This window comes from Megascapheus bottae, chromosome 14 (assembly GCF_031878675.1).
Source record: "Megascapheus bottae isolate mThoBot1 chromosome 14, mThoBot2.hap1, whole genome shotgun sequence".
Taxonomy (NCBI): domain Eukaryota; kingdom Metazoa; phylum Chordata; class Mammalia; order Rodentia; family Geomyidae; genus Megascapheus; species Megascapheus bottae.
In genome coordinates, this window is record NC_143522.1 from 8,781,140 (window position 1) to 8,799,869 (window position 18,730).

Here is an 18,730-nt window from a genome sequence, read left to right on the forward strand (position 1 = left end):
TTTTTACTTGAATCAGCCATTCTTTGACAGTTGTTTGGAGTATTTGCACAGCTTTTTAGGTTACTTGATACATAAAAGCCATGAATAGATTAGGTGAAATGCTGTTTGTATTTCTTTTTTTGGGGGGGGGGTAGCAATCCTGGGGCATGAACTCAGGGTCTGAGCACTGTCCTTCCTCAAGGCTACTACTCTGCCACTTGAGTCACATTCACTGCCACTCTGCCACTAGGCCAAACTCCGGGCCCTGTTTGTATTTCTTGGTTATTCATTGTAGCAGTTCTGGTATTCTGCATTTTTTTAGATTTAAATTATTTTTTGCCAGTTGGGCTGCACTCAAGATCTGGGCACTGTCCTTGGACACTTTGCTCAAGGCTAGTGTTCTGCCACTGGAGCCATTTCTGGCTTTTTCTGAGTATATGGTACCTAGGCATTGAACCCAGGGCTTCATGCATGCTAGGTAAGCACTCTATCACTAGGCCACACTCCCAGCCCAAGAATCTGCATTTTATTAAGGCACTACCTATTTTCAATGTAAGTGTTTTTACATTTTATGAATCTTAATTTTACATATTTATTTATAGGGACTGATGTAAAAGGGAAAATCACAATCTGAGTTTTTGTGTGTGTGCTGTACCTGGGGCTTGAGCTCGGGGCTTTGACAGTGTTCCTGAGCTTGTTTTACTCAACACTCTGCCATTTGAGCCACAGTTTTACTTCTGGCTTTTTGTTTGGTGGTTGATTGGAGATAGGAGTCTCATGGACTTTCCTATCAAAGCTGGTTTTTTTTTTTTTTTTTGCCAGTCCTGGGCTTGAGCTCAGGGCCTGAGCACTGTCCTTGGGTTTTCTCAAGGCTAGAGCTCTACCACTTGAGCCTCAGCACCACTTCTGGCTTTTTTGTATGTATGTGGTACCAAGGAATAGAACCCAGGTCTTCGTGCATGCTCCACAAGCACTTTAACCACTAGGCCAAACTCCCGGCCCCTCAAAGCTGCTTTTGAATGGCAGTCCTCAGCTCTCAGCTGCCTGAGTAGTTAGGATTATTGGCAGGAGCCATTGGTACCCAGCCTGAGCATTTTTAAGTTTCTGAAGTGTACGAATTTCCTTTGGGGTCACAAAATTTGAAGTAAGGTTTGGATATTTGATTAACCTTGGACCATCTACTTAGATTAACTCTGAAACTGACTTTTAGATATGTATCAGGTACTGTTGCTGAAATCCCAGGGGCATGAGACAATGTTTTTGGGTTATAGAGTTCATAATCACTGAATCCTTTTATTTTTTAAGCTAGTAACCACATTCTGAGTTGGAGATAGGTAGGACTTCCTGGTAGATGTCCTCCTGTCCTTCATGCCGAGACTTGACGATTCTGTAGAGAGGTTTCTTGTAAGGGCCGGACAAGCTTGGTGTTTCTTTTTTGCTGCTGTCTTAGCACACTTGTTTTCTAACTTGCCATTAGACTACAGTCCAAGCCATGGTAGTGAGGTCTAAGCTGTGCTAGGGGAAGATTCCCCTTTGTGGATGCCATTACCCAGAGCTTCTGGAATTGCTTCTTCAGTTTTGGCAACTGTATAAATTATTCTTGTTTTCTCTGTGAAGTTAAAAAGGGTTAAGGGTATGGAGGAAGAACATAGAGCTTGTTCAATTTGAAAAACAGGAATATCAACCTATTCCTAAGGTGTTCTATATGTGTATTTTTTTTCTCATCCTTCCCATGATGAAGTTTTGATTTACTTTCCTCTTAGCCTCCCTAGTGATAGTACTAGTTAGTAAAATACCAAATAAATCATATCTCCACCTGCAACTTCATAAGTATAATAAAGCAATAGGAAGGTGAGCTCATGTAAACACTCACTTGCGTTCTGAAAGTGAGGAGTTGAGAAAAGCTTTAGGGGCATCTGACCAGAAAAGTTTAGAAACAGGCCCAACAGCCTAGTTATCTGCCTTTTCTGTCTACGTGAAGGTAGAAGTTTTGAAAGTTGGACCATCAGGGTCCACCTTCCAATTTAACAGAGGGGCCCAGAAGTCAAGAGCTCAAAAACACTTTTGTGATACATATATTTTATTTATTTTTTTGCTTTAACTCCAGGCCTGGCCATGGTCCTTGGACTTTATTTTACTCAAGGTAGAGCTCTACCCCTATGAACCACAGCACCATTACTGGCTTTTTCTATGTATGTGGTACAAGGAATAAAATCTGGGTCTTGTTGCAAGCACTCATCACTAGGCCAAACTCCCAGCCCCATTCCAGTTTTTGTAGGAAAAGAAGTCCAAAATGAGTGTAGTCATAAAGGATGGGTAACCTTAGTTTTTGTTTTTTAAGGTCTTGTATTTTTCTTGGTGGTGCTTGTTTTCAAGTGTCTTAAAGATCTAAGAGCCCTATTCTAAGAGTCCCTGCTTGGTAAGATCAAGTCTAATATGGAACAGAATTTGAAAGGGGTTGGTAGTACTCACCTTTAGGAGTTTTGATTTTCTTATAACACCGAAAGATGACAATAATGAGAAATGCCTCAGCAAGTTGGAAAATCATATAGAGGAGAGGGAAGAAGAAAAGTGGACCAATGACTTCAGGGGTAAAGGTCACATTGAGGATGGTAGAACAGAGTTGAATGTTTTGGAATCCTGTCTCCATGCTGATGGTGCGCCTGCTCCTGTGTAGAAGAAGAAACCCAACAATCCTGTATGTACTCAGAGCGGGTGACATAAGGGAGCCAGCTGTGTTTGGATCTTTGGACCTACTGTAGTCCAACATAGGAAGATGGAAGGATTGGCTTTGGTGTTCTTGGGTTATTCCTAAAGTTAGACTCAGGGCCTCCCACATAAATGCTGCTCTACCTCTTGAACGACCGCCATTGATTATTTCTGAGATAGTGTTAGTTTTTCTCTCTGGGGACTAGAATCCTGTTATGCATGGTCTGCTGTTTTACTCGTGCTTCCTTGTGTCATTGGGATGACAGGAGTGGGCTTGTGTGCCCAGTCAGAGCTGGGGTCATAGGCAAATGCCACTGCATCTACCCATTGGTTGAAATGGAGTCCCAATGACATTTTCTTTTTGTAGATTGTGGGGCTTGAACTCTGGGTCTGGGCGCTGTCTCTGAGCTCTTCAGCTCAAGGCTAGAGCTGTCACTTTGAGCCACAGTGTCACTTCTGGTTTTTTGGTGGTTAATTGGAGCTAAGAGTCTTGTGGGGACTTTTCTGTCCAGGCTGGCTTTGAACTAAAAATCCTGATGAGGCTTTTTGAGTAACTTGGAAATACATGATTTGTCTTGATTTTCAACTCACAGTGAAAGAATTAGAAGTGGGGCTTGGCTCAAGGGTAGGGCGGTAGCCTTGAGCTGAAGAGCTCAGGGACATTGCCCAGGCCCAGAGGTAGGGCAGTAGCTTTGAGCTGAAGGGCTCAGGGACAGTGCCCAGGCCAAGTTCAAGCCCCATGACCCATGACCCTCAAAAATAAAAACCTGACTTTGTCTAATTCTCAGCTTTTCACTTGGACATTTTTCATTTTTTTCCTCCCCCTCCCTCCCTCCCTCCCTCCCTCCCTCCCTCCCTCCCTCCCTCCCTCCCTCCCTTCCTTCCTTCCTAGTCCTGGGGCTTGAACTTGGCACTGTCCTTAGACACTTTTTGCTCAAAGCTAGTGCTCTGACACTTGAGCCACAGCGCCACTTCCCTCCTTTTCTATGTAGTACTGAGGAATTAAACTTAGGACTTCATGCATGCTAAGTGAGCACTCTACCATTAAGCCACACTCCTGGCCTGACTTTGACATTTAACTGGAGAACTTTCACTATTTTCAAACAAGAATCCATCCCATTATTTGTCTCAGTATCTGGAAGATAGTTTCCTAGTCTTGCTTTCCACTTTGCAGATTAAAGAGTAAGATGTTCACATTGAATACACAATTCTTTGAATCCCAAGCATCTTCAATAATTGTAAGAGAACAGAGATAGCACATCCATTATGGGGGAGACCACTGTGATGACACTTGGTGCTGTGGCCATTTATTACCATTTCTGTTTCAGTAAAAATTGGCATCATTTTGGTCATGGGAAGCCTATGACTCATCATGGGTTATATCTACAATATTTCGTTCTTTGGCATGGCTTTAACAATGCTATTTAAAATTGTATTTGCCCGGTGCTTGTGGCTGACAGCTATAATCCTAGCTACTTGGGAGGCTGAAATCTGAGTATCGCGGTTCAAAGTCAGCCCAGGCACGAAAGTCTATGAGACTTTTAATCTCCAGTTAACCATCAGAAAACGAAGTGGTGCTGGGACTCAAGTGATAGCATGCTAGCCTTGAGCTAAGAGCTCAGAGACAGCACCCAGGTCTAGAGTTCAAGCCCCATGACCAAAAAAAGGTATTAGAAATAGTTCTTTTCTTTTGAGGGGGTAGGCCTACTGATACTTGGATTGTCTACTAGACCTGAAAAGGAAAGTCCTTATACTGCTTGTTAAAGGTGTGCTACCTTCACCTTGCCTTGTAATCTACTGTTTCCATGGAGAACTGATTGGACTGTAGCTGAGGAGTGCAGCTGTCTCCCAGAGGTGTCCTTTCTCAATATTAATAGAAATAAGTAGAAATAAAGGAAACCTGGAAAACGAAGTATTAATAATGGCATTCAGTCACCTCAATACTGTTAACTGTGAGGGAATTGGGCAAGAGGTGGAATCCAGATTCTGGTGGGGGGTGGACTTTGCCATTGGCCATTACTATTTGATGTGAACTTTCCTGTCTGTATTTAACTTAGGCTTCTATTCTGTTCAGTGCCGCCTCTTCCTAACCCCTCAGTATTTCTCACAGTCCAAAATTGCTTGTTTAGTTGGTGACCTTGAACATATTTCTAGGAAAATGCTTTGCCCAGATCTTGGGTTCCTAATTCCTTGTCCTTTTCATGAAAGACTAGGACAAGGAGGAAGCAGATGGGACAGTAAGATCTAAGAGAGTACTTACCGTGCATCAAGGCAGAAGAGAACAGAGAGAAGATAGCCCATTAGGAAGCCAATGAAAGGCATCAGGGACGAGGTATACAGCAAGCGTGGTGTCATGACATACATGATGCTGTTCCCCACATTGATGACAGAGAGGACTGTGACAGCCACACTGAGTAGGAGAGTGATAATCATCCCTCCCTAGACAGAGGATAAGAAGAAGCAATTAGGAGGGTCAGAGTGGGAACGGGGATGGGGGAAGTACAGGTGGCGAATGGATGTGGGAGTGTGTGTGTGTGTGTGTGTGTGTGTGTGTGTGTGTGTGTGTGTGTTTCTGGGGTTTGAAATCTGGGAATCTTTTTATTAGAATAATAGTATTTGAAGTGGGCAGGAATAAGAAAAAACTCACATTTTTTGAGACAAGATCTTGCTGTGTAGCTTGGGCTGGCCTTGAGCTCACAGTCATACTTCCACCCCAAGTGTTGGGATTGGTTATGAGTGCCACCGAGCCTGGCTCTTCTCAGGTGTCCTCTTATTAGCTAGCATATTTAAGAGGACAGAGATTTGACCAAACTTTGATCACAGGCACAGCTGTTTGTTTTTGTTTTTTGTTTTTGTTTTGTTTTGTTTTTTGCCAGTCCTGGGCTTGAGCTAAGGGCCTGAGCACTGTCCTTGGGCTTTCTCAAGGCTAGAGCTCTCTACCACTTGAGCCTCAGCACCACTTCCTGCTTTTTTCTGTGAATGTGGTACCGAGGAATTGAACCCGGGTCTTCATGCATGCTAGGCAAGCACTTTAACCACTAGGCCAAACTCCCGGCCCCGGTTTTTTTTTTTATGGTCTGTCCTGGACTTGAACTCTGAGCCTAGGCATTGTCCCTGAGCTCTTCAACTTGAGGCCAGCTCTCTACCACTTGAGCCACAGTACCACTTCCAGTTTTCTGGTGGTTAATTGAAGGTAAGAGTATCACAGGGGGAGGGAAATGGGGACCATGACATGAGAACGGGTATCAATGTATGTGAAGTAATGCACCTATCTGGTGAATATAATGTAACCCTTCTATTAATTACAATAAAAATATATGAAAAAAATAGAGTATCACAGATTTTTGTGTCTGGGCTGGCTTTGAACTGAGATCTTAGATCTTAGCCTCCTGAATAGCTAGGATTACAGGCGTGAGCCACCAGCACCCAGCTACTCACAGCTGTTTTTAATGCCTCTCCAGACATATTTTCAGTGAGTTCTAAAATGAAACTGTTCTCAGACCACATGCAAAGTTGATGCAAATGAAAAGTTTTATCATTGTTTTCAGTGTGTATACACATATTTCACAATATTGTTCTTGTTTCAAATGGAGCTTGCATTTAAAACAACTCCCTTTGGATTTCTTAATTTTTGCTCTATCCAATGACAGAATGGATAATGTAGAACTGTCCATGAACCAGGAACTTCCCTCTGTGTGGTTATTCACTGACATTCCCTCTTGTCCTTGTATCCTAAAGGACTACATAATGGTGATTCTAAAAACTCTTTGGCATGGTTCAGGTATGAAGGCTATCTCTTAGTCTCGGTATGAAGTTTAGTCACATCTTCTCTGAGTGAGGTTGATGGCACAGGATCTGGCATGTAAAGTACTGTGGTTACCCATAGATAAAGAAGAGAAATTTAACTGTCCTGTGACCCCTATCATCTGAGAAATCTACCATGTTCAACACCTGGGTACCTATTGCTTCACAGACTGCCATGTTTTATGCTGTTGTCAGCCAGAATAAGCATCCATTCCAATCCATTTGCTTGCCTGTGATCCCCGTGGTGACGTTGCTTGCATGACCCAAGTGGCCCACACAGGCTGGTGAGTGGTAAAACTGGGCAGATCTTCTCTTATAGGAAATTAGGATTACAGAGAGAAGTAGTCCCAAGGACAAGTGTGAAAAAGTAGAACCTTGGAACTTTAGAAGGTACGAATTTAAGGAACAAATAGACAAAGTGGGTCAATGAACAGTTTATCAGTAGTACAACAGGTATGGGAAAAAAGCAGAGTGCTTAAACCAGTGTAACTGAATCTTTATTAAAGTGGTGTATGAGTTATGATAAAAAGTGGCTGCTGGATCACGTCATGTTCTGATTCATCAACAGCCACGTAGTCTTTTTTTTTTTTTTTTTCTTTTTCATTTTGCCAGTTCTGGGGCTTGAATTCAGGGCCTGAGCATTGTCCTTGGATACTTTTTGCTCAAGGCTAGCGCTTTGCCACCTGAGCCACAGTGCCACTTCTGGCTTTTTCTGTATATGTGGTACTGAGGAATCAAACCCAGGGCTTTGTGCATGCTAGGTGAGCACTTTACCACTGAGCCATGCTCCTGGCTCCCACATTGTCTTTAGACAAACCTTTGATGGCTAACTTAAGAGTTTCATTGAATTGCCTTTTTTTTTTTTTTTTGCCAGTCCTGGGGCTTGAATTCATAGCCTGCTTGGATACTTTTTGCTCAAGGCTAATGCTCTGCCACTTCAGTTACAGTGCCAGTGCTGGCTTTTTCTGTGTATGTGGTACCAGGGAATCAAACCCAGGACTCCGTGCATGCTAGGTGAGCACTCTACCACTAGGCTTGAATTGTGTTTCAAAATGGAACTTCCTTGAAATTGTATCTTGGCCAATTTAAGTGTGACCTTCTGCTACGAAAAGCAACTGGTGATTGAAAAGAAACAGAATGATGAGAACAGACTTAAGGTTACGGCAGGGGAGGGGGCATTCTGGACAAAACAGAGGCTGACAGGGCCTATTGACAAGGTCAATAAGTTGGTGGGTGGCTGGGAGTTTGGCCTAGTGGTTAAAGTGCTTGCCTAGCATGCATGAAGACCCATGTTCGATTCCTTGGTACCACATACATAGAAAAAAGCCAGAAATGGCGCTGAGGCTCAAGTGGTAGAGCTCTAGCCTTGAGAAAGCCCAAGGAAAATGCTGAGGAACTGAGTTCAAGGCCCAGGACTGGCAAAAAAGAAATTGGTGGAAGGCTCTTAGCTGTACTATAGTCTCAGATGCTTCTGAGGGTGAAATGGAGACATTGGCCCCTCTCGGTGACTTCAGATCCTTTGTGGCTTTAATTTACCCTTGTTCTATCTTTTGAAATGTTGAAATGCTCTATCTCACTGTTAGAGTAAGACAGTGTTCTATCTTGTCAGCCAGGTTTGTCCTGATGCCCTATATTTGGCCTCCCCATATTTGGCTTATCTAAATCCTAACCTTCCCACTTGGTCTGGTTTAAGCTCCTCCCCTCCAGGGAGCCCCCTTGACCATCCTGGCTCTCAGTAATACCTTTACCTTCGGCCTTGGATATCACGTCGCATACTGACTCAATTTCTGCAGATAACAGAGTCTAGCATTTAGGAAGCGCATGATACAAATTTATTTTTAAAAAGTTATTCCTTGTGGTTGCATATAATGTTTTACTTTTTTCTCCTTCAAAAATATTATTATGGCCTGGTGTGGTGGCTCACGCCTGTAATCCTAGCTACTCAGGAGGCTGAGATCTGAGGATCGCGGTTCAAAGCCAGCCCAGGCACTAAAGACTGTGAGACTCTTATCCCAATTAACCATTAGAAAACTGGAAGTGGAGCCAGCCGAGGCTCAAGGGATAGGGTGTGGTAGCTTTGAGCTGAAGAGCTTAGGGACAATGCCTACGCTCAAAGTCCAAGCCTCATGACCAACAAACAAACAAACAAAATGTATATTATGATCCCACAAAGTATTAGATAAACCAAGGGTAGACCAAAAAAAAAAAAAAAAAAAAGAAGGAAACTGACATAGACGCCTGTTTTCTTGCTCTACTTCAGCTGAATTTCCCCAGGGCCCAAAGGCTTTGATACTGTTGGGTAGTGCGGTAGACCTGGGTACCTGGGTATTGCCCCTGAGATTTTTTTACTCAAGGCTAGCACTCTACTAATTGAGCCACAGTGCCACTTCTGGCTTTTTTTTTTTTTTCCAGTCCTGGGTTTGAGCTCAGGGCCTGACCCTGTCCTTGGACTTTCTCAAGGATAGAGCTCTACCACTTGAGTCTCAGCACCACTTCTGGCTTTTTCTGTGTATGTGATACTGAGGAATCACTTCATGCATGCTAAGTGAGCACTCTACCACTAAGCCACATTCCCAGCCCAGTGCTGTGTAGTTTTTTTTTTTTTTTTACCAGTCCTGGGGCTTGAACTCAGGGCCTGAGCTCTGTCCTTGGGCTTTCTCAACACTAGAGCTCTACCACTTGAGCCACAGCACCACTTTTGGCTTTTTCTATGTATGAGGTACCAAGGAATGGAACCTGGGTCTTCATGCATGCCAGGAAAGCACTCTACCACTAGGCCAAACTCCCAGTCCCTGCTGTGGACTTTTAAAAGATGAGTTCTTATAAGAAAACTTTGAGTCTTTGGGGGCATCCCCTCAAAAGGGTTGTGGAACCCTCTCCTCACCTCTGTCTCCAAAATGAGATCACTTAAGCATGGTTCTATTACTTGACAACCCTTGTCAGTTGCCCAAACTAATGGTGCAACCCTATATTGGAGTTTGAAGTTTGGAATTGTCCCAAATCCAGCTCTTCCTATCATAGCCAGTATAGTGCTATTGCTCCCATCCCAAGATGCTCTGTAATATAAACATAGCTCATAGATTCTTACCTTCATGATATAGGGTACATATTGTGGTCGTTTGGTTTTGAGGATGATCCCAATGGTGCAAGGAATGAGAATCATGACCAATGATATCAAGATGCCGCCATAGGGTATTTTGTCCTTTAGATCCCCATCATAGATACCTCTGGAGTAGATATACAGAAGCAGAGGCATCATGCCCAAGGCAATGAAGGTGGAGCAGGTGGTCATCACAATGCTGGGGTGACAGGAGAGAAAGCCCATTAACAGACGTGGGTACCTGCTTTGTGCCAGGCGGGCACTATGCTAAGCACTTTACATTGAGCCACTTGGAAGTAAGAAAGTTACTTTTTGTTTATAAAGAAGCTGAAGTTTAAAAGAATTATGAATAAAAGGCTATAATGGTAGAGTGGTAGAGAAGGAAGCATTGACCCAGATTAAAGAAAAAAAATAGGGGCCGGAAGTTTGGCCTAGTGGTAGAGTGCTTGCCTAGCTTGCTCAAGGACCTATGTTCGATTCCTTGGTACCACATACATAGAAAAAGCTGAAAGTAGCACTGTGGCTTAAGTGGTAGACTCTAGTCTTGAGAAAGTTCAAGGACAGTGCTCAGGCTCTGAGTTAGGATGATTCACGCCTGTAATTCTAGCCAGCTTGAGCTGGAAGTGGAGCTGTGGCTCAAGTGGTAGAGCATTACTTGACCAAAAGAAGCTCAAGGGCAGAGCCTCTCCTCCCCAAGTATAATTTCATAGTTATAAAACAATAAAGAATATTTTACTGTTTTTATGACAAGAACCCACAAGATTCCAAACTTACTAGTACTGGAAAATAAGTTGGGATCTGACATGCTATGAACAAATAACAAATGATTTTTTTTAAAGGATATATTCAAGCTAGGCATCAGTGGCTCACACCTGTAATACTAGCTACATAGGAGGTTGAGATCATGGTTCAAAGTCAGCCAGGACAGGAAAGTTCATGAGACTCTTATCTCCAATTAGCCACCAAAAATCTGGAAATGGAACAGTGGCTTAAGAGGTAGGGCACAAGCCTTGAGCAAAAGAAGCTCAAGGAAAATGTTCAGGCCCTGAGTTCAAGCCCTAGAACTGGCATGCAAATACGCACACATGCACACATGCATACACACATAAGATAGTCACAAAACTACAAAATCCTTAGATCTGAATGAGATGTAAGCTTTTTAATGGAGAAATAAAACACCATAGAAAAGTATGAAAGAAGGCCTAAGTTAAAGCAAAGCTATACTAAATTTATGGATATATTGGGAAGACTCATTATAAAGATGGTTTACAAACCTATGTATAAATGAAATGCAAATTTAATAAAAATTTCATAATTTACTCTGCAGACTTGAAAGCTGATTCTAAAATTCAAATGAAATAGCATAAAGGCAAAGAATAACTTTTCAAGGATAATGTAGAGTGACTTTATATTTCAGATATTAAGACTTAGAAAGCCCTTATGATTAAGAAAATGTGGTAGTGGCATGAAGAGAGCCACATAGATAATAAGATTTCAGGTAAACTTACTCATATTTGATTAATGAGAGGGGTGGTATTACAAATTATTGGGAAAAATTTATTGACTAGTACTGAGAATTTTCCTTATATGGAAAAAGGTTAAGATTAGATCACAGAACTAAGATAATTCAAGATTTCCATGGGAGAAGCAAAAATTAATGATTTTTCAATTATTATTTTTTGTGATGTTAGTTCTGGGGCATGAATGCAGAGCCTGCATGTGGTCTCTGGGCTGTTTTTGCTCCAAGCTAATGCTTCTGCCACTTGTACCACTTGAGTCACAGTCCCCCATGTAACTTTTTTGGGAGATGAGTCTCATGGGCTTTCCTGCCTAGGTTCTTGCATAGCTAGCATTACAGGCGTAAACCACCAGTGCATCGCATGTTTTCAAATGATATGACTAGTACAAACTACTGATAAAATTTAAACACTTTCAAGGACAGCATTCTACTTTGTTTATGGTACATACACACAAGGTAGTAAGTTTACAGAAATGCTTAAACACCAAGTCACAGGAAGTACTTTGGGGTGTAGTAGAGGGGAATGAGATTGAGGAGGTGGTGATGGGGCCTTCAGTGGTAGCTATTGATCTCTTTGTACAACAACCCCCTGTGTACAACAAACACTTGTGTGTTGGTTTTGTGTCCTAGAGAATCAAAGTTGTGCTTGCTTTGGCTTGGTGTACTAGAAGTTTTGGAATTTGCTCTGGGACTTGGTGTGTTTGTCCCCTAAGCTATGTGAGAGTCATGTAGAAGTTATAGAGAATCATCTGGAAGTTTCTAGAGCGTCATGTTGGGGACTCAGCTCCTAACTTGCTGGTGTCTCCATTCTGCTTCTCAGTCCATTGTGAGGGACAACGAAACCAGGTAACTTAGAGATTAGTTCCTGGGTTAGAAACACAAGAACATTTTTCCTCCATATTTATTTTTTGAGATGTTTCCTAGGTTGGCCTTGAACTCCTCCTGGGCTCAAATATCCTCCCACTACAACTAGCCAAATAGCTGGAACTACCTGCTTAGGTCCTACGAGCATTGATAGACTCTGCTTTTGAAGGTCAGAACCTCTGCTTAAGGAACTGGTTTCATACCTCTGTTAATGGCGGGATGGAGGCAGAAGCTGAGGGATGTTCAAGGGGACCTTTTTTGTGAAGCAAGAAACTCTTGGGAACATCCCAGTGGCTTTAATCTCATCCAGTTAGCTTTTATCACTGTGGTGACCTGCAGAAATCCCTGGCCTTTTATTGAGACCTGTTGTCCACCCAACTGTTGAGTCTAATTTCTGCTGCAGACTAGTGGAGTGAGGGGAGTAAATGAGCCTTAGGGTCACCTAAGGCTGGTCAAAGGCAGCTAGTTCCTGCTGGCAGTCTCGCCTTTGACCCAGCCAGCCATATTCCCTTTACCTTGGAGGGCATTTTCTCTTGCCCGTGTGTCTTTAAGAAGTGGCTATGCCTCACTTCTTGTGGGACTCACCAGGTGCCCAGCCTCCTTGGTGGTAAGTTGCCCTCAGGCTGTACAGCTGGTGGGCAGTATAGTCAAGGGCGAGCGCCTTGGGCTGAGTCTACCCAATGTCTTCACAGATTTGGGGAAAGCTTTGAGAGAATTCTGGCCCTTCCTCCTCCAACACGGACGTGGAACTGTTGTGCTTCAAGAAAGGTCTCAGAGTAGACTTTGGACCTTTAGCCATATATTGTTTGGTTCACATAATTTTTAAACAAATTTATTTAGACTTAACAACATTTGGAGATCGTACCTGGTGCTGGTGGCTCGCACTTTTAATCCTAGCTACTCAGGAGGCTGAGATCTAAGGATTGTGGTTCAAAGCCAGCCCAGGCAAGAAAGTCCATGAGATTCTTATCTCAGATTAACCACCAGAATACTAGAAGTTGAGCTGTGGTTCAAGTGGTAGAGTACTAACTTTGAGCAAAAGAGCTCAGGGAGAGTCTTCAAGCCTTAAGTTCATGCCCCATGACCACTATTACCACCAACAAAAAAGTTTGGAGATTGCACATGAAGATTCTATTCTTTTTTTTTCTCCCAGTTCTGGGGCTTGAACTCAGGGCCTGAGCACAATCCTGGGGCTTTCTCAAGGCTAGAGCTCTACTACTTGAGCCACAGCACTACTTCTAGTTTTGTTTTGTTTTTTTTTCTTCTATGTATGTGGTACTGAGGAATTGAACCCCGGTCTTCATGCTTGCTAGGCAAACACTCCACCACTAGGCCAAACTCCTGGCACCAAAAATTCTATTCTTGAAAAACAGAAAGCCTGAGAGAGAGGAAAGGAATGACATTGTCAAAAAAAGAAATGTGCTCTTTACTTGACTTTTGTAACTGTAACTCACTGTACATCACCTTTATAATAATAACAAAAATATCAATAAGAAAAGAAAGGTGGAAATCCTGTTACTGCTGTGGCTCTCCTTCCATTGGATCTCTGGTCAGCTATTGGACGCTGGCAGGCAACCTCAGCAACTTTGTGAACAGGCTGGTCCTGAACAAAGATTTTAAGCTCCCCAACTCAGGATTCCTCATCACTAAATATGACCAGTTATAGAACCTTTCCATAGTGCCATCTGAGGATCAAGTGCTCTTATGCAGGTAAAGCATAAATAATAGACTCATAATCCCCATCATTGCTATTTACACAGCATGCTGATCCAGGTGAACTCAAATTGGAATTCATAATGTGGCAGTATATGATGGTGGGAGTTAAGATTCCTGCTCTCCCAGTGGGCTCTGAGGCCTAGGTGAATGGGCATGAGAGGGTGTCTTGTGGGGGATGGGCTTTCTTTTATGACAGGCCACCTCTTGTGGAGAAGTGACAGCCTCCAGTGACAGTCTTGGACAAGGAGGCTGAGCAACAGAGCATGGAGGATTTTATTTATGGATCACTGGATGTTTGCCCCAGTTGGGATATCAACCCTCAGAATGAAGGTACTGTGATGTCTCTTTAGTATTCACTGGTGAGGAGGCCAGATTAAATTCATCTATTGGGGGCCGGGAGTTTGGCCCAGGTTCCATTCCTCAGTACCAGACACACACACCACACACACACACACACACACACACACACACACACACACACACATCACACCACACACACACACACACACACACAAACCAAAAGTAGTGCTGTGGCTCAAGTGGTAGAGCTCTAGCCTTGAGAAATCCCAAGGGCACAAGGGCAGTGCTCAGGCCATGAGTTCAAGCTCCTGGACTAGCAAAAGCAACAACAAAAAACTCCCACGCATTGGTTCTTCACCCTGCTCCCTCTGTTCTGCTTAGTCACGATCCACACATTTCCCCAGGGAGTCTCTTCCCTCACACCCAGTGATGATTCTTTTTTCACTAGATTTGAGGTTGTGTCTGGTTTCCTTAGACTACAGAGGCTAGAACAAACCTTATCCATGGGCTTGCTTTGCAACAGGAAGGATTTGGATTGGGCAGAGGGAAGAATTTCCTCATAGTGAGGTGATCTGACATTGCAATACATTCCCAATCCTGTTGTTGGCTCGCTGCCAATCTACTATCTTGAGTGGGTAGAGAATCTAGACCACAGATTTCGGCTAACTTTTGTCTTTTCATTTAGAAATCTGCAATGTCAACAAAAGCCATTTTCCAGGATCATGAGAAAACAGTGTGTCCTGTGGGCTGAGAAATATAGCTCAATGTTAGAGTACTTGCCTAGCATGCATAAAGTTTTGGGTTCTTTCCCCAGCATCACACAGACACAAGACACACACACACACACACACACACACACACACACACACACACACACACACCCCACATTAATCTCGGTATCTTGCATCACTAGAATGAATTTCATGGTTATTTTTCTGTGTAAGGTTAGGCTGTTTGTAAAGTTCTTAGCTCTGGCACAGCTGCTTGAGCAGGTGTAAGGTAACCTCTGTGGGAAATGTTCAAGGCTATAGTCACACCTGTTTGGAAGGACAGGCTCTCAAGACGCACCATGTGGTCTGACAGATAAGCCTTTCTGGTTTCTGTTCAGGCTGCTCTGGCCATGGCGGTCTGGTCTCCAGAGCAGTTGGGTTGAGGTAGCCAACCTGGGCCAGTGCTGGGATCACAAGTGTCTACCTGGGATAGCTTTGTATGTAAAATGTCACTGCAGCTGATGGTGGCTGAGGGGTCTTAGAGGGAAGGAGATGCTTTAGAGAACTTGGGAGAACAGTTTGGAATATTTACTCTTGGAGGTGCTCGTTTGGTTCCCAGTCTTCCTGATATCCCTGGCAATGTTCAGAACCCATCTTGACCCCTTTCAGATCTCTAGTCTCAGAGCTGACAACTTGCCCCTCCACCCACCCAGTTACATCAGTGTCGTTCTTCAGGGGCTCATTGGTTGACATCTGCACTCCTCTGAGATAATCTTTCGCCCGATTTGCGCTGCCTCCGGGAGAACAGTACAGCCCAGGAGGCCTCTAAACCAGCTGAGTGCCTTTAGCTTGGTGCTTAAACCAAGGGGGGACCCTATCCCCTTGCACCTCCCCTAACATAAGCTCTTGGCTATCAAGGCCAGTCCCCACCCTAGACTCCACTTCTTTCTCCCCCAGCTTCAGCCCAGTCATAACATTTCCACAGTGGCCCTGTCCAGGGCTGCAATCTCCTCAACTGTGATCTTACCTGAGGTTCATGTCTCCTTTCATAGCCAGGCTGAAGACATTGGACAGGTTTCCTCCGGGTGAGCAGCCACAGATCAAGATAGCCAGCGCCTCAATGTTGTATAGTTTGAAGACCTTGCCTAGTGCAAAAGCAGAGAGGGGCATGATGCCATACTGGGCCACCAGGGCAACAGCCAGCCCCTTAGGTTTCCACAAGTGAGCCTTGATTTTGCTGAACTCCATGGTGCAGCCCAGTGAAAGCATGATCAGCAGCAGCATAAACACTAGGATAATGCTCAGCGCCAGGTCAGTAGAACGCTTGCCGAAGCCAGGCGGCAGGGAGAAATTGAAGTGGGCAGACGCATTGTGCACCTCCATTGTTCTGGGAGACGGTAAGGATCTTGGGTCTTGTTTCCACCTTTTCTTGTTGTATACCTTCCTTTACCTCTCTGGACAGAGTTTCTGACAAAATGTTGCTCTGGGCAAATAGAAGGATTATGCAACAAGCGGAACTATTTCTGTGACTATGACCCTCCAGGGAAAAGAGCCACAAACCTTATCTGTCTGGCTTTCCCTACCTCTCTTAAATTCTCTGACCTCTGCCACCTTGCTGGGTGCTGTTCACATGCTCCCTTTGCCTTTTTGAATATTTCGGGGCCCAGGGCCCTGGAAGCAGAGATCAGTTTGGGGCCCAAATCAACCTGGTTCTAGCCCTCCCATCTCCTTGACTGAGCGCCTGTTTCCTACTCAGTCTCAGTCACCTCAAGTTCTCTACTGAGCAAGTACCTTCCCCATGGCCAACAAATTACCCATTTATTCCCAAAGCTCACAGGAAGAAAAGTAGAACTTTGGATCCTGCTGGTAGGGGTCACAGCCGGAGAATTTTGGGATAGGAGAGAGGCACCAGGTGGGTGGTGTTGCTGCCTCCAGGATAGGGTGTGTCTAAGACAGCCTCTTGGCAGAAAAGGATGACATTACCTTCTTCCCTGTACTGGAAATGTTGTCTTTTTCCTACATCCAGATTGTACAGGGTCTAGGGGAGTACTGATGACTCCCTGAAAAGCTTTCTCCTTGGACAGCAGATGGGCTCTTAGAAGCTTTTCCCAAAGGTTAGCTCAGAGGGACCCTAGTCAAGGGAGTCTGGTTTGTGCATGAGGAGCTCCAGTGCTTAGGAACCTTGCTGAGAAGGAAGCGAGAAGGTACAGGCTTTTCTTTCCAATTTGTCCACTGCCCTGTTCTCATACCAAACCTGTACATCTCAGGCTGGAGCCAGGCTTGCAGAAAACCACACAATGACAGCAGCAGCCTTGTTCTTTTTGTTCCTGCTGCAGGGGTGGACAAAGAATGGGTCCTACAGAAACACAGTTGCCTTTTGGAGTAGTTGGGATCCACCGTTTCCTATTGACTGAGGCAGAGTTGGTGTATATGCCTCCATGGATAAATGGTGTGAAGCTCTATGGAGGTGAGGATTCTTATTTTTCACTTGTTGTGAGAAATGATCTGAAATTGCCAGCTCTCCCATGGTTTTGGTGGCTCTTGGAATCTAACAGAGAGAAAGACTGGATTCTAGGATCCTCATTAATCTCTGTTGTATCCATGAGAAGACTGGGTGACCTGAGGTTGAAGTCCCTTTTCCTTTAAGTCATCATCCTAAATGATTTCTTGGTACTTGAGTTGAACTGGTTTCAAGGGAAGGTCAGGGAAGTATGAGGCACTGGATGTCGGTGAGGAATGTATGGTGTCTGCATTGAGTGTTCCTGGAAAGCCAAGGGAAGCCCAAACGAGGCCATTGTCGCCTCCTGGAGCTACTCAGAAAACCCTCTCCCTGAGTTTCTAGAGGACAATTATTGATCGTCAGCTGAGTGGTGGGCACTGTAGAGGCATAATAACCATCCAACCTGTGTTTGTGCCATCAGGGACAAACACAGATTTTAGCTCCTGTGAGATTCCAGGAGCACACGAGAGTCGAGGCTACTCATTGGTACCACATACATTTGTGTGAGCTGTGCACTGCACTATGCAAGGGAAATTCTTTACACAGACACTCTGGGGAACCATACATGGGGCCCTGTGGCCAAAGAAACACAATGTTTACACATCTCTCTGATGCTCAAGGCAGGGCGTGATCCATCCGTTTATCTGTAAAAGGTGAGAGCCTTGGGATGTGTCTATTCACCTTGTACACCAGGGAAGAGCAAGGTCCTGTGAACAGCTATCACTGCATGCTGAGCCATGTAGTGTCTCCCAACAGATCTTCACCTCTCTTTGGAAAGCCAGACGTCTCCTAAGCTCCGACTGATAGTTCTTCCCTTTGGACAAATACTCCTGCCGGCCCTGGCCACCACTCTTCCCTCCTGCTCCTCTGCAATATGTGTCTCTCCCAGGAAGCTGCGCTCTCCACATCCCCTGTGCACCTACTCAGAGTCCATGATGTTATATGAATTCTTCCTGCATGAAAGGACATTGTAGCTTTGAGTTCTTATTTAGTCCTCTTACCTTATGAGAGAGGTATTATTTATTTCATTTTCAATTCTCTCTCTCTCTATGTATGTATATATATATATATATGTATATATATATTATGTTGCAACAGGGTCTAGCCAGCTTAGGCTGGCCTCAAACTTATGATCTTCCTCATTCAGATTCCAAGGTTCTAGAATTACAGGCAAGCATCACCGTACCTGGTGCTTTTTTTTTTTTTTTTTGCCAGTCCTGGGACTTAAACTCAGGGCCTGGGTACTGACCTTGGACACTTTTTGCTCAAGGTTAGTGCTCTGCCACTTGAGCCACAGCACCACTTCTGGCCTTTTCTGTTTATGTGGTACTGAGAATTCAAACTGTGTGCTAGGCAAGCACTCTACTGCTAGGCCCCACTCACGGCCCCACCTGGTGCTATTCTTAATTTATATATCTGTAAAGAAAAGCACAGAGAGGTAATATGCCTGATTCACACAGCTAGTGAATGGTGAAATTAGTTTTTCAGCTCAGTTCCATCCCCTAATTGTTCTTTCTGCTGGCTAGTTT

The 18,730-nt window shown here is 44.1% G+C and overlaps 1 protein-coding gene across 1 annotated transcript; it reads right to left on the minus strand.

The window, feature by feature from the left end:
- Positions 1-1,252: 1,252 nt before the first annotated feature.
- Positions 1,253-16,190, minus strand: Slc10a1 (solute carrier family 10 member 1). The gene is made up of 5 exons (XM_090344369.1): positions 15,729-16,190; positions 9,581-9,791; positions 4,949-5,127; positions 2,452-2,648; positions 1,253-1,588 (listed from the first exon to the last, which is right to left on the minus strand). Exons 1-5 carry the CDS (start codon positions 16,082-16,084, stop codon positions 1,485-1,487), a joined length of 1,047 nt encoding a protein of 348 aa, XP_090200495.1. The 5' UTR covers positions 16,085-16,190; the 3' UTR covers positions 1,253-1,484.
- Positions 16,191-18,730: the final 2,540 nt, after the last annotated feature.